We start from the raw sequence: 26,827 nt of genomic DNA on the forward strand, positions 1-26,827 counted from the left end.
ATTGTTTTCCCAGATTGTGCTTCAGAAGCACAGCCCCTACGATCTGAAAGTGTCGGCGCTATTCTGGTCAAGCCTCCTTCTGGTGGAGACGCACCGCTAGAACCAGATCAGCTTCTGTCTGACATACAGCCTCTCCCCGGAGGACAAATGGCTTTGCTGGATCTGTTTTCCCATCCTGTGTGGATCGCTTCCACGTTGGTGCTGGCTGTGGTTGTGCGTCTCCAGCGGAGAGCCCGCTGGGATCCCCAAGCCTGCGCCGTGCGCCTCACCGGGAAGACCGCTATTGTGACAGGAGCCAATACAGGTCGGTGCAAAACTTATTTACTTAGATGTAAATTATATCTCTGGTTGTGTTTTTACCTCCACAACCCAAATTCAGCATTGTCCGGAGGTCTTCAGCCACGTGTTCCCAGATGTCTTAGTTCTTTTGGAAGCTTTGACCTAGGCTATATTTAAAGAATGTCCACTTCCAAGTCGGGTGTATATATATATATATATATATATATATATATATATATATATATATATATATATATATATATATATATATATATATATATATAATTTGAACAATAAAAGCCTACTTTGTAAGACATGGAGACCTAAACATCCCTCTGTGAAAGCAGCAACGTGGTAAAAGATTATTAATAATATTATTGCTTTGGTATTCTGATTGTCACAACATGTTTTAAATAAAAGCTGTTGAAAACGTGTAGTCCTAAAAAAGGCACGATGATTCAAATTCACTAATGGTTACTGGATTTTTGGTGTCAGAAACGTATTGATTAAAGTTTTTTTCCTTACAGATTTCTTTGATTTGACCTTTCATCATTTGTCTATTTAAATGTTACAGATCATCAAACTAGTTAATAAGCCGTTTTTAAATTAATTATTTTATTAAATTAATGTTTCTAAACTAGCCTGGTCCCATGAGCACTAAACCTCATAAGCTTTATAAATAGTTAATGTTAATAACATTTGTGATAACTGGTAAGGAGTTACTCTTTGTAGACTTGTTTTAATTCAGCCACAATGGGGTGGGTGGTGGGTGGGAGGGTGGGAGTGTTCCAGTATGCATGTCCAGTTTAAGATCAAAGTCAGATATTATCACTCAGGATGTTCTGTTAGAGGGCATGCAAAGTTCCCTCAGTTACAGCAAATCATCCATGTCCTGAATCAGCAATGCAGCCCCAGACCATCACACTGCCACCACCCTGCAAATGTTAGTTTTACTGCAGACAAACACACACCTTTGTACCTTTGTTGCAGCCCAAATAATATGTTTTATAGCTTTGGGGTTAGTTGAGACTTTTTTGCCAAATATGACAGGACTTTGTGTTCTTTTTAGTTAGCGAATGTTTTACCTCGGGTCTGTCCTGTCATTTCTGTGCCATCTCTTTACAGTGTTGAATAATGACCTCTGAGTTTAACCCTAACGCAGTGAGCCCTGCAGTTCATTACATGTTGTTCTTGGTTATTTTGCTCTTTATTAGTAAGCGACATTGCCAGACAGATTCTATCTAAAGGATTTTTTCTATCTAAAGGATTTTGTAATTCTGTCAGGCCTGGATGTGGCAAATGGAACTAAACCTAGCTTTATAATTAGGTCAATAACAGTTCATTAATGATCCAACATGAGACTGTTCACTTCTGGTTGGTTTTTGATATTTTGTTCCCTTAGTAACACTTGAAAACTGCATCTTTTAAACTCAGGTTATTTTAAACGTGTTTCCTGAGCTGAAACATTTAAATGTGACTAAAGAGCAAAACCTGAAGAAATGTATCCTGAAATTTGGTGGGAAAAAAATCTGAATAGCATGGAACCGGAATATTTAGTTACCTTCAGGTCGAACCGCTTCTGTGACTGATCAAAACTATTTAGAGATCAATGTGTCTAAGGTGTAAACATTCATTTGTGTCACAGGGAGTAGTCACATTCCGTGTTTGAAAAACCAAAATATTTAAAAGAAAACTTTTAAATAGATCTTTTCCAGGAAAGAAATGACCTATCTCTGCATTTAATATTGTTTATAAAAAGTTGAGCAGGTGTAAATAGCTTTGATTCACTCTTAAAAAAAATAAAATCTACATTTTTTTGGGTAATTTTCCCATTTCTCTGGAGGCAAAGAAATCCACAGAGGCCCACGGACTAGCCCTAGTGATATGATAGTTTTGATCAGGTTACAGCATCACCAGTTTTCAGAAAAAGAAAACAATAACAGCTCCTGAAGCTAACCAAGGGTTGGGTCTGTTTTCAAATGCAGCTTTAGGATCCGAAACATTTAAGTTGAGTTCTAACGAAGTGTTTATTATAGGAGGTCTGAAGATAAATGTAGTTATACATTAAACACAGTGGGAGAATTATGGGTCAGACTCTTCCACACTCATCACGACTCAGAGAGATAATAAGACACATGGCAGCTGCGTCTTCTTATTTATTTATTTTTCTGACTGGTATTGTGATTGATTTATAATTTTCTTTGATCTGGAAAAAGTGTTTAAAGGTCTTTAGGACAAACTCACATAAATAAATGAAGAACAGCTCAAGAGTTGTCTCAAGGCACTTCTCAATGCAAACATTCAAATACAGGTCAGTTGATTAAGCCAATCAGTAAAAAGGTTCCTATATAAGGAACTCTGCAGATTGCATCAAGTCACTGACTAGGGTCAGTGACTTCACAGCAATCCTCATGCTAAGCAAGCATGTAGCGACTGTGGAGAGGAAAACTCCCTTTTAACAGGTAGAAACCTCCAGAAGATCCTGGCTCAGTATAAGCAGCCATCCACCACGACTCACTGGGGATCGAGAACACACACACACACACACACACACACACACACACACACACACACACACACACACACACACACACACACACACACACACACACACACACACACACACACACACACACACACACACACACACACACACACACACACACACACACACACACACACACACACACACACACACACACACACACACACACACACACACACACACACACACACACACACACACACACACACACACACACACACACACACACACACACACACACACACACACACACACACACACACAGGAGGCAGTTTTATATTAGAGCTTGAGCTTGAGGGGGCAGCAGTAGCTCAACAGGTTGAGTGGGTTGTCTAGTAATCGGAAGGTTGCAGGTTCAATCCCAGCTCCGGACAGAGAATTCTGCTGTTGTGTCTTTGGGCAAGACACTTAACCCGCCTGTGCTCGGCAGCCTCGCCTCTGTCAGTGCGCCCCAAGGCAGCCGTGGCTACACCGTAGCTCACACCTGTGTGTGTAAATGGATGAATGATACACTGTAGTGTAAAGCGCTTTGGAGTCTTTACTCTGAGAGGCACTATACAAGTGCGGGTCATTTATCATTTGTCATCTGAGTCAGGGAATGGGATCAATGTTTCTGTTCTGTCTTCTCAAACCCCCCAGTGACTCACGACGGATGGCTGGTCATACTAAAGCCAGGTCGTGTTGGAGGTTTCTTCCTGTATGAGGGGAGTTTTCCTCTTGCTGTAAAGTCTCTGACACAACAAGTCAGTGACTCAGTGTAATCAGCTGGGTTTCCATATGAAGGAAACTTGACTAATTGGCATAATAAACTGAATTCAATGCACTGATAAGTAGGTTCAACTGGAGTGTTTACCTGTGAAGTGCCTTGAGATGACTCCTGTTGTGATTTGGCGCTATTTAAATAAACTGAATTGAACTGAATTAAAGCAGGAATGTACAGATTTATCACAACACTGCCCTTTGTAGTTAGAAAGTCCATCCATCCATCTTCTGAACCCGCTTTGTCCACGCAGGGTCATGGGGGTGGGGGGTGGGGTGGGGGGTGGGGGGGGGGGGTCTGGTGCCTATCTCCAGCAGTCAACGGGCAATCAGGCAGGGTACTGCCTGGACAGAGAGCCAGTCCATCGCAGGACAACACAGAGACACACAGGACAAACAATCACACACACACACCTAAGGACAATTTAGACAGAACAATTAACCTAACAGTCATGTTTTTGGACTGTGGGAGGAAGCTGGAGTACCCGGAGAGACCCCACGCATGCACAGGGAGAACATGCAAACTCCATGCAGAAAGATCCCAGGCTGGGAAGCAAACCCAGGACCTTCTTGCTGCAAGGCAACAGCTCTAACCACTGCGCCACTGCGCAGCCTAGTTAGAAAGTAATATTTTTATATAAAATGTACGCTGGCACAAAGAAAGAGCTGAAAAAAGATATTTTATATCTTGAAATGAATTAGATTAAATTCACTATAACAGGTCTGGTGAAAAATCTGGTTTGTCAGTTTCAAACATTCACACACTGATTGATCTCCTACAACAAGCTGGAAAGTTTTAATATTCTTTCTGTCTTCTCTTTTTTAGGGATCGGGAAGTTCATTGCCCTGGACTTTGCACGCCGCGGGGCGCGCGTTATCCTGGCGTGTCGAAGCGAGTCCCGGGGCAAGGCAGCGCTGGACGAAATCAAGCAGATGACAGGAAACCCCGATGTCCATCTACATCTGGTGGATCTGTCCTCTATGGACTCTGTCAGAGAATTTGCAAAGAGGATTGTGAAGGAAGAGAAGGTGCTCCACATCCTCGTAAACAATGCTGCAGTATCAGGTGACACAGCATGCCTAAAAACAGGCAGGGACTCAAAGCGGCAACTTTTATGTTCAGGTTTTGGTTATGTTCCTTCAAATAAAGAAAAACCCACAATAGTCACTCAAAATCTTCAATCTGACCACAAAATTACTGAAAACCAACAAATACAAATCAGAAACCCGTTGTGACAAAATTTACATGATAAACATTGTTTTATTATGGTTCTTGCACAGAAGTTACAGCAGTGATTACATTCTCATAAACCAGGGGTTCTTCCACATAAAGTGGAGCTGCTCACACTCAGCCTCAATGTATCTGAAGTCTAAATCACGTAATGATGAGAGAATAAATCATACTTCATGCGTTCGGCCCATAGGTTCGGCCAGTAAAAATTTAAAATCAGAAACACTGTTGTTTATTAACCGAATAGTTCTGAATATTCATGATAAAGAAAAAGTCAAAATAACTGTACAATAACCTTTTCGTAATGCTGCAAAATCAACAAGAAACGTACATTTGCAGAGTTTTGGTTCTAAAACGAGTTGCAAAAAATCTGATAGGAAACGTGCAGACCTGGTGAGGAAGAAAACGTTTTCTGACATGTTTAGATGTTGAGATTTAGGACAGATGTGGTTGACTGAAAAATATTTTTTATGTTTTTTTTTTTTGATAATCAGTCACTCTGAGTTATTCATGTAGGCTGAACATGAGAATAGTCTCCTACACCTATTTCCTGCATTAGCTTCTGATAGAAAATAGACGTTGAAACTCTACCTCACACATCTACACGTCACACTGACTTAACGTTCATGAACTCACCCATCTTGACTCACGACATGAAAACCTGTTGTTGGTTTAACATCTGGGAATCAGCAGCAGACATCTCAGCTAGTTGACGCTAACCTTTAGCATTAGCAACTCCACCACACAGCAGAGCTCCTCCAGTCTTGTGATATTTGTGGAGATAAAAAATCCATGTTGCAAGTCAGTGGTAGAGTCGCATTGCTGGTGATCAATCTGGGGTGAGATTTTCAAATATCAGGAAATAAGACTCAAAACCTGCCGTCTGTAGCTCATCTGTGATGTGGGCAACATTTAGGTCCAAGTATTGGTGCACTGGTGTATATTTTTTCCCCCTGAGAACGACTTACTAGAGTCCACAGCAATCAAATTCATTTTAAAAGTCACACCTTTTAAGTAAAAGCTGTCAGAAATATGTCAAATAAGGCATTTATAAAACATTGATTCAAAATAACAACAGTACATCTAACCCTACATCTAGGAGGGTGGGGTCTTGGGTTGAAGCTCTTTGGAGGGTCCAGGCTTGCCTGTCCCATGCAGTGAAGCAGCTCCGATACAAAATCCAACCCTAATGGTTGACAGTGTTCTTTTTTTGCTTTAATATTGCATCTGTGAACGTAGAGCTGTGCTCCCGTTTTGTCGCATTTGTCTAAATGATGTTCTCCTAGAAGCTTTGGGGCTCATCAGCGTGTGTTTTATTGTATTGCAGTGATGGGGAATTATGGCATTAACAAGTCATCTCCTTGCCATGTTTTTCTTCAACTCAGCAACTAAGCTAGGTGATTTCAATCAGTACAGTGAATGAATCTGGTTCAGTTGCTGAGCAGAACAAAATCATGGAGATGACTTGTTGATGCCACAGTTCCCACCTCTGCTGTATCGTTAGTTGGCTTTTATGGAAACCCTCTGCCTTGAAGCCCATTACAGTCCAAATGTGACAGATGATGCGATCAGAAAGTGATTTACCCTGACGCTGGACTCCATCTTTATTAGGACAGTTTCCTGGGCTTCTCTATACCACTCAGACCTGTTGTCTGAACAACCTTGGCCTACATCCAGAAGGATTTCCTACAGTCCCACTGACCGTAAACATCTGGTTTTTATTAGGTGGCTTCAGTAATTGTCAGTTATTCATTTCGTAAGTTTCTGGTATTTCATTTACTCTTGTGGGTTTTTCCTTCTTTAACAAAAGGGTAAAACCATTTAATCAACATCTGATTGCGTTTTTAGAAACCAGAAACATCAACACTCCAATCTCACAAACACCAACTGTAAATAGTTCAACTTGTGGAGTGATGTGGGGACACCAACTGTGCCAAAAGAATGTTCTGCTCATCGAGTCCCATTTGTTGTTCACAAAAAAGACAACGAGATGTGGTTTCCTAACCCACAAATGAACATCTCACACTTGTTGTTTATACTTGACTCCCTGAAGTGGAACAAGTTCATTTTCTTTCATCGAAATGAGGAGGAAGGAAAGTTGTACTCATTTTCCCGACACAGGAAGTGTGTGAGGTTATTTAAGTTGAAGAAGACGATCTTTTATGTAGCACCTCTCAAGATAAAAATCACTAGGCGCTTCACAAAAAAAAAGAAAAATTAAAGTATGAAAATATTTCTAAATTGAGTAGCTAGAGTTGAGCTGGGTCAAAGGTCACACCAAAATTCCTGACAGAGGGTTTGGTGTGAGAAGCAAGCTGACCAAGAGAGTCTCTGACTTTGGGAACCAGCTTGTCTGGGTCACGGATGAGGATCTCAGTCTTATCTTCATTCAGCTGTAGAAAGTTCAAACAATCTAATCAGTAGCAGTCAAACCTATAGTCGGTGCCAACAGTCATTAGGGCAAATGCCAATTAAACATAAACAGAGTAAGTAATGTTAGACATAACACCGAGTTCCTTACAAGCCAGATTACAGCAGAGGTGAATGAGAGGTTAGTCTGTTTCATTTCTACAGCCTGATGGGAGAGGCTGCTGAGGAATGTGTTTCCATATTATTAACATAAAGCTACAAAAGGTTGGGCATTCAGGCGCATCACCATGACAGCCAAAGCTCAGTTTACTATTATCAAGGATGTCGCAAGCTTTTTCACAGACACAACAGCCTTGTCATTAAAAGGTTATACATTTTGTTCTCATGTGTTCTTATTGAGGATTAGGAAGGAGAACTCTCTCTCTATCTATCTCCAGTAGATAAGTAATGTTAGAAATAACACTGAGTTACTTAGAAGCCAGATTACAGCAGAGGTGAATCAGTAGTTTAAAGGTTGTGTTTCATTCATCAATCTACAGCCTAGGGCACCGCCCCCACCCCACCCGGCCTATACCCAACATTACTGTCACCCAGTAGCACGTTTTAGACATTTCATAACATCATCAATATTAAAAATCGCTTACTTATGTTGATACAAAAGCATTTACCTCCAGGTCAAAATAGTTTTATAACCTAATCACAAACACTCATACCTGATGACTTTCCTATTGTGCCTCACTCATATGTCATTCTTCCTCTGTCCTCTCTCTTTTCTCCTCTTTTTCTGTCTCTCTCTCTTCCTCACAGCGCTCCTGTCTTCTCTTCTGTCTGTAATAACAAAAATGTGGTCAATCTGTGGGACAGTGGGGGGCAAGTGAGTCTGCTGTAAAAGAGATCCCACTGTCACACTACAACAGAAAGTAACGCAGGATTGTTTAAAATATTATACAGTTATTGAAAAGTTTGCAAAGATAAAATATCTGCATGTTTTTGTTTGTCTCCTTCCTCTTCTTGTCTCCTGTTTCCTTCCTCCTCTTGTCTCCTGTCTCCTTCCTCCTCGTGTCTCCTGTCTCCTTCCTCCTCGTGTCTCCTGTCTCCTTCCTCCTCTTGACTCCTGTCTCATTCCTCCTCTTGTAGGTGTCCTTCAGAAAAACTGCTTTCTGGCCTTTCTATTAGTAAATTCATTTACAATGTCATCAAAGTCCAGATTCCTGACAAGCTGAGATTCAATAGCCATCAGTGACAGTGCACTGAGGCGCTGTTGAGTTTGTGTTGTTCTCAGTTCATTTTTTATTCTTGCCATTTGTGAAAATGATCGTTCCCCTTCACAATTTGTAACTGGTAGAGTTAGAAAAATCCGCAGGGCCACAAACACATTAGGGAAGATCGACTGTAGACTATTTTTTTGTCCGAAAACAATCATGGTACTGCTTATATTAAATTATCTATGTGGACTCTCTGGGGATTGTTTTAAGCTGAGAGGCGCAGAGGTCTGATCGTTGATGCGCTCCAGTTAGCTGCATCCTGAGCACGGCCACAGTAACATTATCAAAGTGTCGCCTCCTCAAAAACAAATTTAACACGCGATCGTTCATGTCGGCTCATATCCTTTCATGCTTTCTGTCTTTTATTTGTGTCTGATGCGTTTCGCTGCTGCAGAGCGAGCGCATCACCTGTTTCATCCTCTGGGGACTTCTCCGCACCGGTGTGGCTGGTGCGGCCGGCGCTCGGCGCACACTCCGCTATATTTGCGGTCGGTTGATATTTTAGAACTGCGGTTCAAACGTAGTTCATGAGGTGAAAATGTGAAGCCAGGTAGCAGTTTTTCTTCAGGATAGAGAGGAGATGCAGGAAGATAATAAACAGACAGGACAGAAAAATAGTCAAATAAAAACAAGTTTGTTTTTGTACCTGGTGGTTGCAACAAACAGACACCATTGAAGGTAATCAGAAGTGAGGAACAGAAAATGAAATTATTCTTTCAATGTTTAGATCAGCAGGAACTCTGAGAGGCTGCAGGCGCATGAGTTTGCGGCTGCTGCGCAGGGGGAGGGGGGAGAGGGCTGAAGCAGGCAGTAAAGATGCAAAAACTACCATTGTTAAAAGAAATGTGTGTTAACTTAGAAAATGTGGGCGCAAGTTTAATTACTTGTCAACTTTTTTTCTCCAATGTTAAGACTGCTGCTCGTGTGGGCCCCCTTGTGGCTGTGGGCCCCTGGGCCTGTGCCCAGCTTGCCTGTATTGTAATCTGGCCTTGGAGCTATGGTGTTTTGGTGACAGGGTAGCTGAGGGTCACCCTCAACACAAAACAGATACTGGGATTAAATTTGGTGATGCAGCAGCTCTGAGTCAGACACATCACTTCTGAATGTTAAAATTATTTTATGAGACTTTGTGAACCGGAGTGAATCCAAAACAGCTGCAAATGGTCTGTATTTTGTATAGAGCCTTTTATTCTACAACCCCCCCAAGGCACTTTACAAAGCAACTAGTCATTCACCCATGCACACACACATTCACGTGCTAGTGATAATGAGCTGCATTGTAGCCACAGCTGCCCTGGGACCCACTGGCAGTAGGGAAGCTGCCGTCACCGGCCCCTCCAACCACTACCAGCAGGCAAGGTGACTGAAATGTCTTGCTCAAGAACAACGACTGCAACAAACAAGGCTCGAACCTGCAACCCTCCAGTTACAGGGCAGGCACATAACTCCTCTGCCACACTCACCCCTGTAACTCCACCTTGGTTTTAAACTGGTAGAAAGATGGTGGGTGATATGCATTTCTTTAAGAACTGTTTGATTTATGAGAGATTAAACTTAGAATAAGAAGTTTTTAGTGTTTTATGTGCACACGTTTACACCTGATGGTGCTTACAGGTTTACCCAGACAAATCACCAAAGACGGGTTTGAGGCTTCTTTTGCCACCAACCATCTGGGACCGTTTCTGCTCACCAGCCTTCTGCTGGGTAAGACTCAACCCCCAGCAAGATTAAATCCTCAACTCTTTTGCATCGAGACTACAAGTGTAACACCTCTCTTTTTCTATTGTAACGCCTTTTGTGTTTATGTTTTCATTAGACCTGATTAAGCAATCAGCTCCTGCTCGAATCGTCAACCTTAGCTCAGTCAACCATAAGAGAGGTCAGGTGGACTTCGATCACTTCCATGGAAAGAACCTGGTTCATCACATGGATCAAGTCTACAATCACACCAAGCTGCACAACATCATCTGCACCAATGAGCTGGCGCGCAGATTACAAGGCACAGGTGGGCTGACATTATTCCTTTCATCTATGAGAATATATGTGGCTCACTCCTATTTCCTGGACCTAGTGCAGCGGAGCTTTGTTTCCCCAGAGTGCAGCTTGCAAGGCATTGATTCCTGCTGCAGAGAGCCATAAATATATTGATTAAACAAGTCTTAAACTTTAATTGCAGCAGTGGATTACATAATCTGAGACAAACGTTGTCTAAATTTTGCCGTGAGTTTGGCTCACATCAATAAAGATTCTTATCAAAGATTTAAAACTTGGAATTTTTTATTTTTAAGTTAAAAGAAATAAAATTGAAAGCAACAAAATATGTTGGGTTTACAACAGATAAAACAGAAGAAGTAACTGGACATTGTCCCAAAATATCAAGTACAGTTACAGTTATAGTATAGTTACAGCTCCCTGTGACTCTGAGGGGGAATAAGGAGTTAGGAATTAGTGAGTGAGTGAGTGAGTGAGTGAGTGAGTGAGTGAGTGAGTGAGTGAGTGAGTGAGTGAGTGAGTGAGTTGGTGAACTGATCATGTTACTGCTGATGACAGATAAAGCAAAGGAACAAATAAATATTTGTCATTGTCACGTTTTTACAAAGGACAACAAAATAAAAGGTGCTGATGTGAATCCTGCAAGCTAAATGGGACGCATTGTTTCCATCCTTATGTTGCTTTGACATATTTATTCCCTTGGAGCCATACTTTGCAACTTTTTCATATTTTTAAACCATTATCTTGAGCCAGCATGTGCTAAAATGACCCTTTACAAGGTTAATGATATGTCACTCAGACCCCTACTGCTCCCTGTGGCCAGAATCACACAGGAGCTGACACACCTGGTGCTGCAGTATGCTTCCATCACATTTTCTGCATGTTGTCATGAACACAGCGAATTTGTTTAATTTAGTGATGAATCGCTCCTGTAGACACTAAGGACGGCTGAGAGACGTTTCAGCAGTTAGATTAAGGTTTTGGTTTCAGTTTGACCACAGAGAATCAGCGTGCCTTTAACAGCAGCAGAATACTCTTATTTAGACTCTTAACCTAGATGTGGGTTGTGTGATTGCATGTTTGTATCTAATTTATTTTGCTCAATTCCTCGATTTTATCTCTTGTTTGTTGATCTTTTTTGTGTTTTTATTGTAAAACACTTTGTTGGTTTTTATTCTGTGAGGAGTGCTATTTGTGTCCTTTTGTCCTCGCAGGTGTCACTGCTAACTCTGTCCACCCTGGTGTTGTCATGACAGAAGTGATGAGACATTACCCGTTCTGGATCCGTTATCCTTTTAACCTCATCGGGCTTTTCTTCTTCAAAGTGAGTTAAATCAAATATTTGGCTACATCCACATGCATTTTCAACAGAAATCTGTAGTTTTGTCCCCCATTCTTGTTGTTCAGCAGTCTTTTTCTGTATGATTGCTGTCCACAAGTGAGACAGGACTTGAATCTAACACTCATAATTAAAGACGTGAGGTCCTATTGAGCTAAAGCTAGATCAAACAAAGAACGTCACGCAGTATCAGATTTGTGAAGCCCTTGTCCCAGCCCCGTGATGAGAAACCAAATCTGCTGTAAAAATAAGTTCCTGTTTTATGCCTAAACTCAGAGCTCGATGTTTTCTTGGCTCAAGGTTTCTGGGAAGAGTTCAAGGTCACCAGACGATGATCAAAGATAACAGAAACAGAACTTTGACTGGTTGTAAAGCTGCTGTTTATGAGCTGTATTTACACGACTTAAATGTATGAGATTAGTGGATTTAGGTGAGCAGAGAAGCAAACTTTAAAGGTTTGGAATTGCCTTGTTGTTACTTTGGAATACATTTTTTTGCATGAGATGTTACAAAAGTCACAACAAAAACCAGTGATCCCCAACTGCCTTTCCCGAAGACCGATATCCACCATGTTCTACTGATTTCCCTGCTTAAATACAAATTTTTAATCTGCAAGTGATTAACAGGCTTCTGCAGAGTTTAATGAGCTGCTGAACTGGTGAGTCAAGTGGGCCAGTTCAGGGAAACAACTAAAACATGCTTGATAACTGCCCTCAGGAAAGAGAGTTGAGGACACTGATATAAACCATCTAACGGTGCTTTTGTTTATACACACACACACACACACACACACATGCACGCTCATATTAACAAAAAACACACAATAACACACAAATGCACACACAGACATTTACACAAACACACTCACTTACACACACTTACATAAACACAAGCATGCACATACTAGCAGACACGTGCACGCAAACAAACACACACTCACAAATGCACACAAACTCACACACACACACACAAGCTCTCTACTCAGTATGAGATAAAGGTGGAAGCAGCTGTTGCACGGGTGTTGCTGCTGAATGAATCTAACTCTGAGTTCATAAGGAAGCTTCCTGGTCTTTTCTTCCCTTCCTTGTCACTGGATTTAATATTTGAGCTTTTTTACTTGTCGAATGAATGCAGGATTTATGCTGCAGCTGGAAAAACACCACCTGGATGTAATTTGGTCTCTCACAAACCAGACCTTGGACACGTGATGATTCTGCCCTTCCACTCTGCTGTGGTCTCTGCTCCCATGACAAACGCAGCGCATTCAAACAAAATGACTTAAATAAACAAGCTGAGTTTTGAACCCACACATTAACCAGCCTGTCTGTGTGTGCTGCATACGTGAAACATCACCAAAAGACCTCAGATAGTGGAATCATTTATTTGCTTTTTGTAATTCGTCTTCTTTATCAGCACTTCTGTCACCACAGACAATTAATTGTATTTTCCAATTGCAAACATGTTAAAAACTCAAGAAAATATATTTGGGAAATCAGATCTGAACACTTTTAGAATTTGGTTGCAACCCGGATGGTGTTGCGGCTGGAGAAGTTCAGCAGGAGGACGTGAAACAGACTGTGGTCATTTAGTGACAGCATCTGACAGTCAAAACTAATCCGGCGGCCAAGATTTAAACTCTGAGTTCAAAGAAGTTTTCTAAAGATGAAGGAAAGTATCTTTGACAGCAGTTAAACATTTTCCATATATAGAGCTTAACAAACCATAACAACAATGTTAAGAATCCAGTTTGGTCTGCCACTGCTGACCGTGTGGTGGAGTCACGTTCCTGCTAAATGAGCGCCTTCAAGCGTACTCATCATGCACTTCCTGTCAACCCCATAAAGCATGAAGGGTTGCACTCTCAGTTTTCTTTTTTGTTCCCTAAGTAGGATTTTACACACCAGGATAAGATTTTAAAAGATAGCTGGTCCTTACTTTTCTTTTTATATAAGTTTAGGAAAATCACCCCCAGCTGAATGACGACACATTTGACCAATGAAGTAAACACAGGATAAAATAAAAACATGATCTGTTTAGTATGAATTTAGCGCTTTGGAACAGCCTTAGCTCAGACCTCCCGCCTAATCCAGACCTTCACTGGGTCATTGTACGACTTTGATTGGTTGCAGATTTGGGAAGGATTGTGCTGTTATATAACACCACTTAGGCCCAGCTTTGGTCATTTAGTCAGCTGAATCTAGGATCATTTGGTATCCAGAGGAGTTCAGTGGCTGCAAGGTTCCCAAACCCTCAGCCCTGTCTTTGAAGAAATTGTGCTAGTTTGTTTTTTCTCTCAAAAATGCCACTCATTATAAATAAACATGTTATTTTTGTTCTATTTTCCATTTAAAGGTGTGGAACACTTGTTTGATCACTACATTTGTAGTGGTCCCTAGTAGGAATGAATGCCTTGTAAGTTGTTCTCGGGGGTGTTTATGCCGTTGCATCGTTTCTAGGAACTAGAAGTGAGCCGCATCACAGCCGCGGTTCAGACGACAGGATTCGGAGTCTTATTTCCTGATATTTGGACATCTTGCCTTGGATTGGATTACAGCGATGTAACTCCACCACTGAGTTGCGACGCTGATTTTTATCTCCACAAATAACACAAGCCTGGAGGAGTTCTGCCATGTGTTGAAGATGCTAATGGTAACGGTTAGCTTAAACTAGTCAAGATGTTCTCTGCTGTTTCCTGAGAACAATGTCCTCAGGAAACTGTCCTCAGGAAACTGTGGGTTTACTTTAGCATTCAGAGCTGTTTACTGAATGCTAAAGTAGTCCCAAGTCTAAAATAGCACCTGTGATTCCTTTATGTTACTTATTTTCACTTGTAGTCAGTCTGATTATTTAGGTCACCAAGCAGAATTGAGATCACTACTGAGTGATTTTATGAACTTTTTTTTATATAGCGCCAAATCACGACAAGAGTCGTCTCAAGGCACTTCACATAATAAACATTCCAATTCACAGTTCATTAAGCCAATCAGAAATAATGTTTCCTATATAAGGAACCCAGCAAATTGCATCAAGTCACTGACTAGTGTCAGTGACTATACAGCAATCCTCATACTAAGCAAGCATGCAGCGACAATGGAGAGGAAAACTCTTTCACAATGCTAGTTGGATCCATTCATTTACTGTGTTTTATGCTAAGCTAAAGCAAAAGGAATATCGCTGGGTCAGGAGAATGACTGGGCTTGTGTTTTACGTCTTTTGGCAGTTTTCTGGGCTGTAGGTCCAGACTTGGTTCACTTCACTGTTTATTTATGTGTGTTTTAATTTTGTTTTGGCACTGTTCCACAACTGAGAAATAGCGCCACCACTGCAAGAAAATCAAGTAAAACCCAAACTCTTGGTTATTCACAGGATCATATATTTTCATTTTATTTACTTCAAAGTTTATGATTTCACTCATCGTAGATGTTTTTTATGCAAACTTGCATATAACCTTGAAAAAATTGTATATACGTATATATGCAAGTCTGATTGCATACTCTCCACAATTTCTGTCTCCCTCTCAGTCACCAGAAGAGGGTGCAGTCAGCTCCATCTATTGCGCCGTGGCCGAAGAGCTAGAAGGAGTAACTGGGAAGTACTTTGACAGCGACTGCTTGATGGTTCTTCCTGCTCCACAAGCTCGAGACGCTGCCCTGGCAGTGAAGGATTTTGAGTTCTGTGAGAGGCTCACATCGAAGCTGTGAAACACGTGCGGCAACAACTGATGACAGGAGAAAGCCCATGTTCTCACATTTTTCATAAATTACAGAAGCTCAAAAGAATGATACAATCACTTTAATTTATTGGCTTATTTCATTCAAACACAACAAAATGCTTATATTTCTACAGCGTTGGTCCTCTTGTGCCCTTGGCCTTGCAACTTGGCTGCAGAGACAGACATTGGTCATTCCTTGCAGGTTTCCACTCATCTTTATTGTAAAAACTGAAGAATGTGCCACACACTGATATCATAATACCTTTCTGAAGCCCCTCCACTATTTCTCCTCGAGCACCGGAGCCACACGAACCAGCTGTTTGGGTGATAGACGGACATCTAAATCCAACGAGTTTTCCTGAACACAAACACACACGGATCAGGTGTTAGTGTTGGACGGGCCGGTTCAGAACCTGACTAACGATGGAGCTGGTGTTGGGGTCAAGCTCACGGGATTGGGATCACGCTCCATCCGAGGAGCTTGCCGAACAGTGACATCCGCAAACGGACCGTCGTCTGACCGAGGCCCCGTGTCCTTCTTACCTTCTCGCTCCTGAACACACACATTAGGATGTAGCACACACACACACACACACACAGGTAAAAATAAAATAATTTTATCAACAAGGATCTACACTATAACTGAGAAGTTTAAGATCTTTTGCAAATGTTTTTGTTTTTTATGAGATCTTCGCATAAAATGCAGAAATTATCAGTTAGAAATCCAGATTTTCATGGAAACGTTGAAAGTTTTCTTCCAGCTTTGCTTTTATCATAAAACACTTCTGCTCCATCCTCGCAGACCCAGCTGTTGGTGCTTCAAGGTAAATCTGGAGAATCTCTGAAGTCCGTGCTGGCCGCTCCATTACAGTCAGAATTAGAGGTCGACCAATATCGTATCAATATCGATACCGATGTTGATATGTAGGAGTCTTGGTCAGCCGGTGGCCGATAAGCGCTGCTGATTTTTTGGGGACGATTTTCATGGCCTACATCCGGACGTTTTCAACCTTATTTTCGTGGTAAAATGTCACTAATAACATCAGATGATGCACAAATTTTTTAACTGACTTTAACTATTAAATCTTAACTTTGTGAACTGCTCAGTCAGACACCTAAATAAAGCGTGCAAATGACTGTTGGTGTTTCCACACAGCCATGAACAGAGACGATGGGGCCTACGCATGGGACTGCGTCATCTGCGAGGAAAGCGTGCGCAGCAGAGGGCGACATCGTCCTCTGCTGCGCACTGATAAATAGAGAAGGAAGTGTCGCGACACCGGCAGCGTCTGGCAAAGACCGCAATACTGGTCAAAACATCAGCAAAAAAGTAAAACAATACTTTTCCTGAGTTAAAAAAAGTAATACACTAATAGCTGCTGTCTGTATGTTTTCTTTTATCTGGTGGCACCATCTAGTGGCTGACAAGTGTATCACATATTGATCTACTTTCAAAAGCAACGCCTTTTCATGAACACACTCCTCTAGCCAGCAAATTAGAGCCAAAACACCTTGTTTTACAATTATTATGCTCGTGTTATGTTGTGTTTTCATATATTCATATTTTAAAGACTTACTCGTCCACGAGAAAGGTCGCCAACCTGCATCAACCGAGGTACGTCCTTAAATGCTCAAGCATGCTCTGTGATTGACGTCTGTATGTAAGCGGTAGTCTTACGCTATTGGTTAGTCCTGACCGGCACTCAGTTCATATTGCATGAAGCTCTACAGGAAAGGTGGCGGGCTTAGCAAAAACAAACAAACATATTGTCTACATCATATCACAGTACATGATTGAGAAGACAATCACTTGTATGTATTTCATACATAATTCCTGAAAGGGGAAAACTCCGGACAGCAGCTTTAAGACTTTTTAAGTATTGACAGACACCCTGTACTAATTATGTGTGTGTTTAAATGTTTTAGAGCCACAGATGGAGTTAAGCTGAGAAAACACATTCAAAGGTTAAATTTACTGTTACAAAATACAAACAGCAAGTTGTTTTCATTGGGAAACCAAAATCAAATTTTCAAATTTTATTTATATAGCTAAATAAAAATGATTAATTCAAGAACAGACTCAGTTTTGATCTGTCTATTTGCAAATGTTTTTGTCCCGAGGTTCACTGGGCTGTGAGTCAACTCATTCATCTCATTACCAGAAAATCCCCCAATTCATCACCAGACCCCTTTGGTGGAACCACGCCAGACAACACGTCTCATTGTGAACAGAAGATATCCTTAATTCCTGTTGATCCTCAGGCTGAGATAAACCCAGATCAAATGAATCTGCTTTTATGTTTTATAACCAGCTTTTTATTTGCAAAATGACTCAATTAGAAACCAGAAGTGTTTATTATGAATATGTCTTCACAATTTAAGAAAGGTTTATCAATTTGAAAACATTCTGTGTAAGAAGATGGAAAATAAAATAGTCCTGCAAATGAAGAAGAACTAAATCCAAAGCTCTGATTGTATTCTGTTATCAGTGCTGCTCACCTTCATCAGCTGTATCTCCTTTGGGCTGAAGAACGTAATGTGTCCCTTTGTCCTCTCAGCCAGGAACACCAGCATGAACACCAGCACCATGCAACCTGCCACCGTTCCACGCATGCTCATCCTGTCACCTGTACACATAGACATACTTTAAGCCTGTCCATTGGTCCATTCGGAGCAGACTGTGCACACACTAAACGTCCAGTACCGTGTGAGTGTGACTTGAGTCGGGGGAGTCACAGCAGAAATGTTGTCTTAAGATACGTGAAAACAGGTCAATGTTTGACAGGAGGTGCAAGGAAAGCTGATAAAAGGTCGAAAGAAGGACGCAAAGGATCTTGTGTTTATGTAAGAGAGAGGTTGACTCATAGGGAAAACATAAGGAGGGAAAAGGGACGGAGGAGAGTGGAGTTTCTGTGGCGAAGAACAACAAGATAAGAGAGAGGAGAGGCTGAAGACAGCAAGCCACACTTACAACAACAAGAGGACAGTGCATGGACACAAGGAGGATGTTGAAGAACACAGAGACAATAGAGAGGTGGCCTGGGACTGACACGGAGATACAGAGGAAACCATATGTTGCTCACGTGCTGCGTCGGCCAGCTGTTTGTGGAAGCGTTCCTGTAAACGAGGAGGACTCCGGCGGTCTGAGAGTCAGCCTGTCCCAGTCGGTCTTTATATCAGACCTTCTAGTGTCAAGGCTGGGCTCTGTCCTCCCTCACATCCGCTCCTTAAGAGGCTCCTTCAGGAACGCTGCTCCATGCTCCTGGAAACACAGACATCACTCTGGAATCTGGCTGTCTTTTTATTGGAGGGGCAAAGACTTTGCTATGCATGCAGGAACTGAAAATATGAACAAACTGATGAGAAACTGTAGAGTTTGTGGTCACAAAATTACTGAGATTTTTTTATTATTTTTTTTTTTCACTCCTCAAATGAGGCTCTGGAGAACAATGACACTAATTCAGAACACACTTTAAATACAAAAAAAGTTTTCAAATAATCCAAATAAGACCAAAGTGTGCAAATGGGTCACAAATTCTCTCTTCTACATTATTATTTAACACAAAGTGATGTTCATAAGCTGCCAGGGACATTCAGACCCTCATACACGTGCTGGAGTTTCATGGCTCTCAAGAGCTTTATGGGTGTTTTCCTAAATATGACTGTTTTCCTGCATGATGCTGAAATGTGACTGCAGCTCAGATGTGTTTATTGCTGCCATAACACTCTGCAGAAGTGGGTATTTTAGAATGTCCCCATCGTTCTGTTTGGTAAGTCGAGTAGATGAGTGATGCAGCTTTGTGTTTCTGCTGCAGCACCAAAGATCCTGACATATTTCTGTTACTTAGATATGTTGATTTTAGGGATGTGTTCCACACATGGATATTTTTTTCTACTCATACACATCTGCAAGGCATTCCTGGACCAGATTGGAGATGTAACCTCACCAACGTGTCCTGGGTCGACCCAGGGGGCCTTCTGCCGGCAGGACATGCCCGAAACACCTCCCCATGGAGGCGTCCAGGAGGCATCCTGACCAGATGACTCCTTTTGATCCAGAGGAGCAGCGGTTCTACTCCGAGTCCCTTCCAAATGTCCGAGCTCCTCACCCTATCTCTAAGGCTGAGCCCGGCCACCCTACGGAGGAAACTAATTTCGGCCGCTTGTATCCGCGATCTCGTTCTTTCGGTCATTACCTAAAGCTCATGACCATAGGTGAGGATTGGGACGTAGATCAACCGGTAAATCGAGAGCCTGGCTTTCTGGCTCAGCTCCCTCTTAGTCACGACAGATCGGCTCAGCATCCGCATCACTGCAGACGCTGAACCAGTCCGCCTGTCGATCTCCCGATCCCTCCTACCCTCACTCGTGAACAAGACCCCGAGATACTTAAACTCCTCCACTTGAGGTAGGACCTCTCTCCCGACCCAGAGTTGGCAAGCCACCCTTTTCCGGTCAAGAACCATGATCTCAGATTTGGAGGTGCTGATCCTCATCCCAGCCGCTTCACACTCGGCCGCGAACCTGCCCAGCAAGAGCTGAAGGTCAGAACTGGATGAAGCTAGGAGGACCACATCATCCGCAAAAAGCAGAGACGAGATTCTCCTGCCACCAAACTCGACACACTCCACACCACGGCTGTGCCTAGAAATTCTGTCCATAAAGGTAATGAACAGAACCGGTGACAAAGGGCAGCCCTGGCGGAGTCCAACCCTCACAGGGAACAGGTCCGACTTACTACCTGCTATGCGGACCAAACTCACGCTCCTCTGGTAAAGGGACTGGATGGCCCTTAACAAAAAGCCACTCACCCCATACTCCTGGAGCGTCCCCCACAGGGTGCCCCTGGGGACACGGTCATAAGCATTCTCCAAATCCACAAAACACAAGTGGATTGGTTGGGCAAACTCTCATGCCCCCCCATCACCCTTGCAAGGGTATAGAGCTGGTCCACCGTTCCACGGCCAGGACGAAAACCACATTGCTCCTCCTCAATCTGAGATTCAACTATCGATCAGACCCTCCTCTCCAGTACCTTGGAGTAGACCTTTCCAGGGAGGCTGAGGAGTGTGATCCCCCTGTAGTTGGAACACACCCTCAGGTCACCCTTCTTAAGGATGGGGACCACCACACAGGAACTGCCCCCGATGACCATGCAATGTTGCAGAGACGTGTCAACCATGACAGCCCTACAACATCCATAGCCTTGAGATACCCAGGATGAATCTCATCTGCCCCCGGGGCTCCGCCGCTGTGTAGTTGTTTGACTACCTCAGCAACTTTTGCCCCCGAGATTAGACAGTCCATCCCCAGGTCTCCCGGCTCTGGTTTCTCCTCGGAATGTGTGTAGGTGAGATTGAGGAGCTCCTCAAAGTATTCCCTCCACCGTCCGACTATAGCCCCAGTTGACGTCAGCTGCTCCCCATCCCCACTGTAAACAGTGTGAGCGAGTTGCTGCCTTCCTCTCTTGAGGCGCCGGACAGTTTGCCAGAACCTCTTTGGAGCCGATCGATAGTCTTTCTCCATGGCCTCACCAGACTCCTCCCACACCCGAGATTTTGCCTCGGCAACTGCCACTGCTGCACCCCGCTTGGCTATCTGGTACCTGTCTGCGGAGACCCACAGACCAGCCACGCCCTGTAGGCCTCCTTCTTCAGCCTCACGGCTCCCCAAACCTCTGGTGTCCACCAGCGGGTACGGGGGTTACCACCACGACTGGCACCGGCCACCTTGCGACCACAGCTAGCAACAGCCGCCTCAACAATCGCAGAGTGGAACAAGGCCCACTCGGGGTCAATGTCCCCCACTGCTCTCACGACATGGTCAAAGCTCTGCCGGAGGTGGGAGTTGAAGACCGTATTGACAGGTTCTTCTGCCAGGCGTTCCCAGCAAACCCTCACTATGCGTTTGGGTCTGCCAGGTCAACGCGGCATCTTCCCCTGCCATCTGATCCAACTCACCACCAGGTGGTGATCAGTTGACAGCTCCGCTCCTCTCTTCACTCGGGTGTCCAAAACATACGGCCGCAGGTCAGATGATATGACTATAAAGTCTATCATTGACCTGCGACCAAGGCTGCCCTGGTACCAAGTATACCGATGGGCATCCTTATGTTCGAACATGGTGTTCGTTATGGCCAAACTGTGGCTTGCACAGAAGTCCAATAACGAAACACCACTCGAGTTCAGATCAGGCGGGCCGTTCCTCCCAATCACACCCCTCCAGGTCATGCTGTCATTGCCCACGTGAGTACTGAAGTCCCCCAGCAGGACAGTGGAGTCCCCTGATGGAGCACTATCTAGCACTCATCCCAGGAAATCCAAAAAGGGTGGGTACTCTGAACTGATATTTGGCCCATAAGCACAAAACAGTCAGGACCAGTTCCTCGACCCAAAGTCACAGGGAAGCTACCCTCTCGTCCCCTGGGGTAAACCCCAACACACAGGCAGAGAGTCTTGGGGCTAACAAAAAGCCAACCCCAGCCCTCCGCCTCTCACCCAGAGCAACTCCAGCAAAGGAGAGTGTCCAACCCCTCTCAAGGACTTGGGTTCCAGAGCCAATGCTATGTGTTGAGGTGAGTCCAACTATATCTAGCCAGTACCGCTCAACCTCTGCCACAAGCTCCTGCTCCTTCCCCGCCAGCGAGGTGACGTTCCATGTCCCAAAAACCAGTTTCCTTGTCCGGGGAACCGGACCGCCAAGGCTCCCGCCTCCATCTGTTTAATTAATTTACTTAAATTTGTCATCATGTTTCTATTTAGAGACCTATTATTGTACCCATACACATTGATAAGAAGGAGCTTTTGTTCACAAAACTCTGCTATTACCATAAGCCAATGCTCATGATGATGAAGATGATTGTTATTATAAGCTACTCTTACATTATCTGTGGGTGGGCGTTAAATGTGTTGTGTAGTGTAGACAGTTGCTGTACTCACTGTTCAATCGTAAAATATTTGTCTCATTACACTTAAACTTACCCCAGACCAAACTGTTTAGAATGTTTTAGGTCAGCAGGTTGCCAGATCTCACATTGTTTTGTTAGTCGTAGAAGACTCTCTCTAAAAGTTAAATTTTGTTCTAACTCTTGTCTTTTATACCTTTTTTCTTTTTTTTTATGTCTTTGTCTATCATTTCGTTAAATGCGAGAGGTCCTAGGAATCATTTGAAACAAAAAGCCATTTTCCTTTACTGTAGACAACAGAATACAGACTTTTGTTTTCTTCAAGATTCCCATTCGGTTTCATCAGATTTAAATTTCTGGCGTTCGCAGTGGGGTTCTGATATTTGGATGTCACATGGAACAGAACAATCTGCTGGAGTGTCTATCTTAAAGAATCGTTTTAATGGATCTGTCTTAACTTCTGAAACTGACAAAGCAGAACACTACATACGACTTGTGGTAGAATTGACAGATATAATTTTAATCCTAGCAAATATTTACGGTTACAACAAATGGTTAGAGAACTCTGTTTTTATAGATAAACTGGAAGAACGCTTACTTTATTGTTTAACTAAATATCCAAATGGCAACATAGTTATAGGAGGAGATTTCAATATTGTTCTAAATAATTTCATGGACAGATGGCCACCTAAAAACAATAATAAATATCGAAATAACTTTCTAGCTTATTTTATTGATAGATATAAACTAATATACACATGGAGAGAAACACACAAGTTTCAAAGGGAGTATACGTGGGGAAATAAATCTTTATCATACTGTTCAAGAATTGACTATTGGCTCAGTTCCAAGGACTTCAACAATGTAGTTACAAATATTCTACCTTGTCCTTTAACTGATCATAAAACATATATATTTCTGTTCCCTTAATAACAGCACCTAATAATGTTAATCATTCATATTGAAAATTTAATAGCAGTCTTCTTAAAAATACGGAAATCTGTTTGGCAGTGGAGAGTCTCATTGGGAGTTTTTGGGAAAAGGCCTTGGCAGAAAGTTCTTTTAGCCTTAATTGGGAGCTATTTAAACATGAAGTCTCAAAGTTGCTTAGAAAATGTCGTAGTGACTTGGCAAAGAAAAGGAAAAAGGAAGAAAGTGAAACTGTGCAAAAAAAAATTACTTTTTTATATTCGAAACCTTCTGCTTCTTTAACCACAAGTGAAAAAACGGTGCTTGAGGAAATGCAATCTAAACTAGATGAGATGTAAAAAAGAGAGCAGAAGGAGCATATATCCGATCACGTAAACAATGGATAGAAGAAGGTGAACAAAACTCTGCCTATTTTTTTAGACTCGAAAGACAACATTCTAAAAATAACTCCATAAGACAACTGAAAATAGATGGTTTGGTTGTAGAAAACCCCCAAAAAATTGTTAATTACTGCTCTGAATTTATAGTAATCTATATACACCTAGTTTTTGCAGGCACTCAACTAGTCAATTTTTCAACTCACTTCCTAGTAAAAGAAAACTGACAGCAAGTGATACTGGCTTCTGTGACAGTTCAATAACCTTAAGTGAAGTAAGTAAGGCCTTAAGCCAACTAAAAGCAAATAAATCGCCAGGATCTGATGGACTTACAAGTGAATTTTACAAAAGATTTTCTGAAAGTTTAACTCCATTTTTACTGGCAGTTTATACGGAAAGCATTCAAAAGCAAACACTTCCCCCTACGTTGCGTCAAGCAGTCATTACTCTTGTCCCTAAGCCAAATAAAGACTCTACTGTTAGACAATTGGCGTCCAATCTCCTTACTTAACAGTGATTGCAAAATACTTGCTCTGGTCTTAGCTAACAGAATTAAAATAGTAATTGACTCAATTATTGACGAATGTCAATCTGGTTTTATGAAAAATTGTCACATTTCTAATAATCTTAGGCTGATTATAGATATACTAGATTACTCAGAATTTATAGAGGATAACAGTTTCATTCTCTTTTTGGACTTTCATAAAGCATTTGATACTATAGAGTATGAATTTATATTCACTACTCTTAAAAAATTTGGTTTTGGTGATATTTTTCTCGAATTGTGTTACAACTTTATACGCAGGTGGAAATAGTTCAGTAAAACTCCCAACAGGTACATCCCCTAAATTTAATCTTCAGCGAGGACTTAGGCAGGGATGCCCACTTTCTGTATACCTTTTCTTATTAGCAGCTGAGTTTCTAAATATACAAATTAAGAACAGAACTGTACAAGGAATCACCATTGCAAATCGAACAATTTCTATAAGTCAATTGGCTGATGATACAGCTTTATTTTTTAAAAATATTTCACAAATCTCCCCTGCAATCAATACTATTGCATCTTTCACTAAAGCCTCAGGTCTGTCTCTTAATATAAACAAATGTGAGCTGATGTCAATCAAAGAATGCCCCTACTCTTCAATCTGTGGCATCCCGGTCAAAGACTCTGATACCTTGGTATTAATATTTCTAAAAATGGTAAGAATAGAAGTATCGATAACTTTTCACCAATTAACAAATCCAGAAAAATATTCAATAGTTGGTTACAAAGAGATCTTTCCTTGAAAGGTAGAGTGTTGCTCACTAAAGCCGAAGGCTTGTCTAGGTAAATTTATGCCTCCCAGTCCTTATATGTAGACAAATCTATAATTAAATCTGCAGATCGAATGTTATCGGATTTTATATGGAAGAACAGAACTCATTATTTACGTAAATCTATTGTCTTAAATAACAATAAGGAAGGTGGTCTAAACGCTATAGACTTTGACTCTCTCAATAATACATTTAAATTTAAGTGGATTAGAGCCCATCTTAAAAATCCAAACTCTATATGGAATTTTATCTCAACCTATTGGGCCATTCCCATCTGTACCGGGTCGGCCTGGGCCGGGTAGCGTAGGTTGTTTACATATCTGGGTGGCCTGGTATTTTTCCAGGTCAACCAAGGCTCATTCTCAGCCCTCTTCTCGAGGGGGTCTGCTTCAGGCCAACCAGGGCCAACACACCCACTGCTGACAGCAAATTCACACCTTCTATTAGAGCAAGCCTCTGATTGGTGGGTAGAATCAGCCCACATGGGCTTAAGACAAGGATGTGTGGAATCAACCGGGCCAGGCAGGGGCCGACTGGGGCTACCCGGCCCGGGCCGACCCGGTACAGATGGGAATGGCCCATTAGTTTTCTCACACCTAGGTGGCCTAGAATTCACCCTCCTATGCAACAATATCTCTAAAATACCAATCAAGCTATCTAATTTCCACCAGCAAGTATTATTAGCACGGCCCCTTGCATAAAAACAACTTTTCTCCACACAGATGCTTTATTTGGAATAACTGCAATATTTTGTACAAAAACAAATCCTTTTTCCATAACTGGTTTAGCAATGCTATTCTGAATGTTTCCCAATTACTTAACAATGAAGGCTGTTTTTACTTATTCAGAATTTCTAATGAAATATAAAATTTCAGTAACCTTAAATGAATACAGCATTGTACTTCATGCAATTCCGACAGGCATACTTACAGTGGTGTGAAAAACTATTTGCCCCCTTCCTGATTTCTTATTCTTTTGCATGTTTGTCACACAAAATGTTTCTGATCATCAAACACATTTAACCATTAGTCAAAGATAACACAAGTAAACACAAAATGCAGTTTTGAAATGATGGTTTTTATTACTTAGGGAGAGAACAAAATCCAAACCTACATTGCCCTGTGTGAAAAGTAATTGCCCCCTGAACCTAATAACTGGTTGGGCCTCCCTTAGTAGCAATAACTGCAATCAAGCTTTTGCGATAACTTGCTACGAGTCTTTTACAGCGCTCTGGAGGAATTTTGGCCCACTCATCTTTGCAGAATTGTTGTAATTCAGCTTTATTTGAGGGTTTTCTAGCATGAACCGCCTTTTCAATCAATCAATCAATCAATCAATTAGACTTTATTGTTACTAAGGTAGCGCGACTCATGTTCCGAATGATCGCAGTCACCAATTCTTGTCATGTGTCTTACCCATGTATGTCTGATCTTTGAATTGTGTGCACTGAAACTCAATTTCGTTTCTCTGTATGTCCTGCACATGTAGTAGAAATGACAATAAAATGACTTTGAATTTGACTTCAGCCATATACGGTTTGTACACAGTGAGGCGAAACAACGTTCCTCCAGGACCAAGGCGCTACATGCAACATAAATTTACAACATAAAAATAACAGGGAGATCACACTATCTAAGGACAGAACAGACTGACCTAACATGACATGTCCTCTCTAAGTAGGTAGTACAAAGGAAAAAAAGAAAAACCGTAAACTTATTTAGTATGTAGGTAGAATCATACAATATTCATACATGGAGTAAAAAATAAAAACCACAATGCACAAACATAAACAACGTTGCACCATTTGGCT

The 26,827-nt window shown here is 41.9% G+C and overlaps 2 protein-coding genes across 6 annotated transcripts in view; one reads left to right on the forward strand and one right to left on the reverse strand.

Annotated features, from left to right (window-relative positions):
* zgc:64106 (retinol dehydrogenase 12) lies at positions 1 to 16,128 on the forward strand. Of its 2 annotated transcripts, none has more exons than XM_015959387.3 (6): positions 1 to 304; positions 4,410 to 4,649; positions 10,064 to 10,153; positions 10,266 to 10,454; positions 11,656 to 11,765; positions 12,915 to 15,295. In XM_015959387.3, exons 1-6 carry the CDS (start codon positions 148 to 150, stop codon positions 12,951 to 12,953), a joined length of 825 nt encoding a protein of 274 aa, XP_015814873.1. In that variant the 5' UTR covers positions 1 to 147; the 3' UTR covers positions 12,954 to 15,295. The 2 variants fall into 2 exon arrangements, with proteins under 2 accessions (XP_015814873.1, XP_015814872.1); XM_015959386.3 differs by lacking the exon at positions 12,915 to 15,295 and adding an exon at positions 15,302 to 16,128 and having other exon boundaries at positions 3 to 304.
* mlnl (motilin-like) overlaps positions 15,563 to 26,827 on the reverse strand; it is a 13,125-nt gene continuing 1,860 nt past the window's right edge. Inside the window, exons 2-6 of one of the 4 annotated variants that reach the window (XM_054751203.2) lie at positions 18,576 to 18,754; positions 17,992 to 18,119; positions 15,944 to 16,045; positions 15,755 to 15,850; positions 15,563 to 15,662 (exon numbers count right to left, since the gene is read on the reverse strand). In XM_054751203.2, coding sequence (XP_054607178.2) covers positions 15,773 to 15,850; positions 15,944 to 16,045; positions 17,992 to 18,111 — 300 coding nt within the window. In that variant the 5' untranslated portion in view covers positions 18,112 to 18,119; positions 18,576 to 18,754 and the 3' untranslated portion in view covers positions 15,563 to 15,662; positions 15,755 to 15,772. Of the gene's footprint in view, positions 15,851 to 15,943; positions 16,046 to 17,991; positions 18,120 to 18,196; positions 18,529 to 18,575; positions 18,755 to 26,827 lie in introns of those variants that run through there. The other 3 variants (XM_054751204.2, XM_054751200.2, XM_070549349.1) reach the window with 3 other exon arrangements.

Source organism: Nothobranchius furzeri, chromosome 3 (genome assembly GCF_043380555.1).
Source record: "Nothobranchius furzeri strain GRZ-AD chromosome 3, NfurGRZ-RIMD1, whole genome shotgun sequence".
NCBI lineage: Eukaryota > Metazoa > Chordata > Actinopteri > Cyprinodontiformes > Nothobranchiidae > Nothobranchius > Nothobranchius furzeri.